Source organism: Haplochromis burtoni, unplaced genomic scaffold (assembly GCF_018398535.1).
Source record: "Haplochromis burtoni strain Fernald_Lab_line unplaced genomic scaffold, NCSU_Asbu1 Contig_1985, whole genome shotgun sequence".
Classification (NCBI taxonomy): Eukaryota; Metazoa; Chordata; class Actinopteri; order Cichliformes; family Cichlidae; genus Haplochromis; species Haplochromis burtoni.
In genome coordinates this window covers 3301-6117 of record NW_024584346.1, presented here as the reverse complement: position 1 = coordinate 6117, position 2817 = coordinate 3301, and the positions used below count along the sequence as shown (strand labels likewise).

The 2817-nt window shown below is 43.9% G+C and overlaps 1 protein-coding gene across 1 annotated transcript in view; it reads left to right on the top strand.

Annotated features, from left to right (window-relative positions):
• The window catches only part of LOC102303355, an 11219-nt gene extending 10405 nt beyond the window's left edge, over positions 1-814 (top strand). Inside the window, exon 8 of the mRNA XM_005952847.3 lies at positions 621-814. Coding sequence (XP_005952909.3) covers positions 621-799 — 179 coding nt within the window. The 3' untranslated portion in view covers positions 800-814. The remainder of the gene's footprint in view (positions 1-620) is intronic.
• Positions 815-2817: the final 2003 nt, after the last annotated feature.

Here is a 2817-nt window from a genome sequence, read left to right as displayed (position 1 = left end):
TACCGGTACTAGTTTTATTTTGTTGTATTTATCCGACACCTTAAAGGCCGGTCCATGAAAATATTGTCGGGCATAAACCGGTCTGTGGCGCAAAAAAGGCAGGAGACCGCTGTATTAGATGTAGAGTTTGTACTTTATTTTGCAAAGATATTAAACAGCATGGTGTTTACTCACCAGGATCTTTTACAAACCAAATATAGAAGCTAAGTGTGTTAGTTTTATCTACATGATGGATATGAATAAAACCTTTAGACTACATAACACTGAGCACAATAAGATAACTAAACTGTAAATGTGTCAGTGCAGAGTACATCCAAATAACACTGGATACATGTCCTTCAATGTAGTGTTAAACTCACAGCTGAGCAGCTCATGGAGAGCTGTGATTGGCCTGTACAGATAGGTGACCAGGTGCTGATTTAGGGAATGCTTGGTTTGCATTTTAAATATCACTCAGTCATACTCGTTCATGTATGTGGTCGTTTTCATCACTAGCAAAGGTTGTTCCAGTGTTCCCACTACTCAGACTAAACCACAGCTGAGAGGAAAGAGTCACATGATCACCTGGTTTGTGTCTGATGTAGAAAGACTGAGACTCACTCCTGTTTTCTCCTCTGCAGCATCCTTAAAGGAAACCATGGCAGCCATGCTTCCATGTCTCAGGAGGAAGAGGGCACCAAAACCTGAGGTCAAAGAGGACGTGAGGTATGTTTGCAGGGTCACAGAGGTGTGTTTACCTGTCACCATGGTAACTGCAGCTGGTCCAGTTTCAATGAGCTGCACTTTCTTTATATCATAAGAAGAAAAAGAAAAAATGTAATCTGAGCAAATCATTTCATTTCACAGCACAGTTGAATTCCTCGTGCATAAATCCAACAGCCTGCACAGAGCTCAGCAGCCACGCCCACAAAGAAGCTGCGAGTGTTTCTCCTGTGATCGTGCTGCAGCATTTTTACGTGCAGTTCATCTGCTGGTGACATTTTGCTGGTGCACATTACTACAGCTGTTACCTGACTTGGCAGTGTGGAGGCGGATCAACCCAAAGCTTGATTGTGTTCATCTGGACGTTTTCAGTGGGAGAAACATTTCAATATCATCATCAGGTGACTCCTTCAGTCTCAGCTGACTGCAGGTTTCCAACCTTATAAACAGGACATTTGCATAATGACCCAAACCAGCAGCAGTGAGGGAGCACTGAACAGTTCAGTGGTGCCCACTGGAAACACAGATGAACACAATAAACCTTTCAGGATGCTTATTTAAAAGCACCTTTCAAGGACGCTGTACAGCAAATAAAACAGGCAGTTTTAAACAGGTGGGTTTTGAGGTTGGACTTAAAAAGAGGGAATGAGGTGATTTTCTGAGGTCTGCAGGAATTCCAAAGTTGGGGGCAGAGCGGCTAAAAGCCCCCCATAGAAACAAGACGAGAGGAAGGAAGAGGAAAAAGAAAGAAGAGGATGATCGGGGGCGCTGGAGTGGGATGGTGATCTGAACCAGAGATGGTGGGGAGAGACAATGAATAGCTTTAAATGTATAATTAACGTGAGATTTGACCTGGAGCCAGTGAAGCTGCTTCAGAGGTGATGTGGTGGGTAGAGCTTTGCTTCTCGTCCATAAACTCTCTCCATCCTCTGTCATGTGACTCTTGCGTAGGTGGCAGGAGAGGTTTGCCGTGTTTAGTGGGGGCCGGTTTTGCAGAGTACAGTTTTCTGGCCCGTGTCAGACTTTCTTGCTACAGAGCGAGCCCCTCGTTCAGGAATAATGTCCTGGATTTGTTTTGGTCCTTCTGTTTGTCATCATTTCACTTTATTTTACAAAATCTCAACAGGATCTTCAGCTTTATTGTGAAAGGTTTATGTGGAAAATAAACAAGCGGACGGCAGAGCCACACGCTGTGGTTACCGTCGTTGTTGCTAACGACAACGCCTAAAAACAGTGGCGTGTCCGTCCACACTGTGGTTATATTAAATATAAGAGAAAGAAAGAACTGTAAAAATGGATATAGCCACTACAGTGACATCAAAACCATGAAACAAACCGGAAACAGTTCACATTGTGACACCATGAAACAAACAATCGTGTATGAAACAAAAGGCGTCATCAGACATATAGCCTTATATCGAACTGCCCTACCCACTGAAGGGCCAGGGTCCTGACACCAACAGTGACCAATCACATCAGGACCCTGCCCTCCTTCAGGCAAAGTGATGTGCACAGGCTAAAATGACCTTTGCTGGCAGGTTAACTGTACAAGTGTAGCACTGCTGCAGCGCGAGCAGAGGAGAGACCTCTTTGGGTTTTGGCTTCTCTGCAGGTCGCTCATCATGATTAGCACAAATGCGAGCGCAGATGACAGGACTCTTATTTAGTGTTGTGTGTGTTCCATGTCTAAGAGTAGATTTCAAGCATGGTGTTTCGCTATAACAAGATCTCTGCACCTCGGCTGGCAGTGCTGGCCCTACTAGAACTTATAATGAGGAGGAATATTTCCCTGCTATATTATGATTGCTGTTGCCTCAAGAAACCAGCATCCCGTTGCAAATTCTGTTAGAGAACTTGTAATGTTTTGGAAACTGCTAATGAATGCACGTTGGATGAATTTATTTAAAATGTACTTCGGCATCGTGCGACTTATGATGTAAAGATTAATTGGCTAGTTAACTCGTACTATCATGCACTGATTAATTAATGGAAAACACAGAGCTCAGAGCTTACAGGCGGAGCAATTAGTATGACTGCGTTGCGATGGTATACGAGGTACAACATTAATGGTTGGTAACCTGAGTTTTCTATCCGCTGGGCTGCTGATCTTTATCC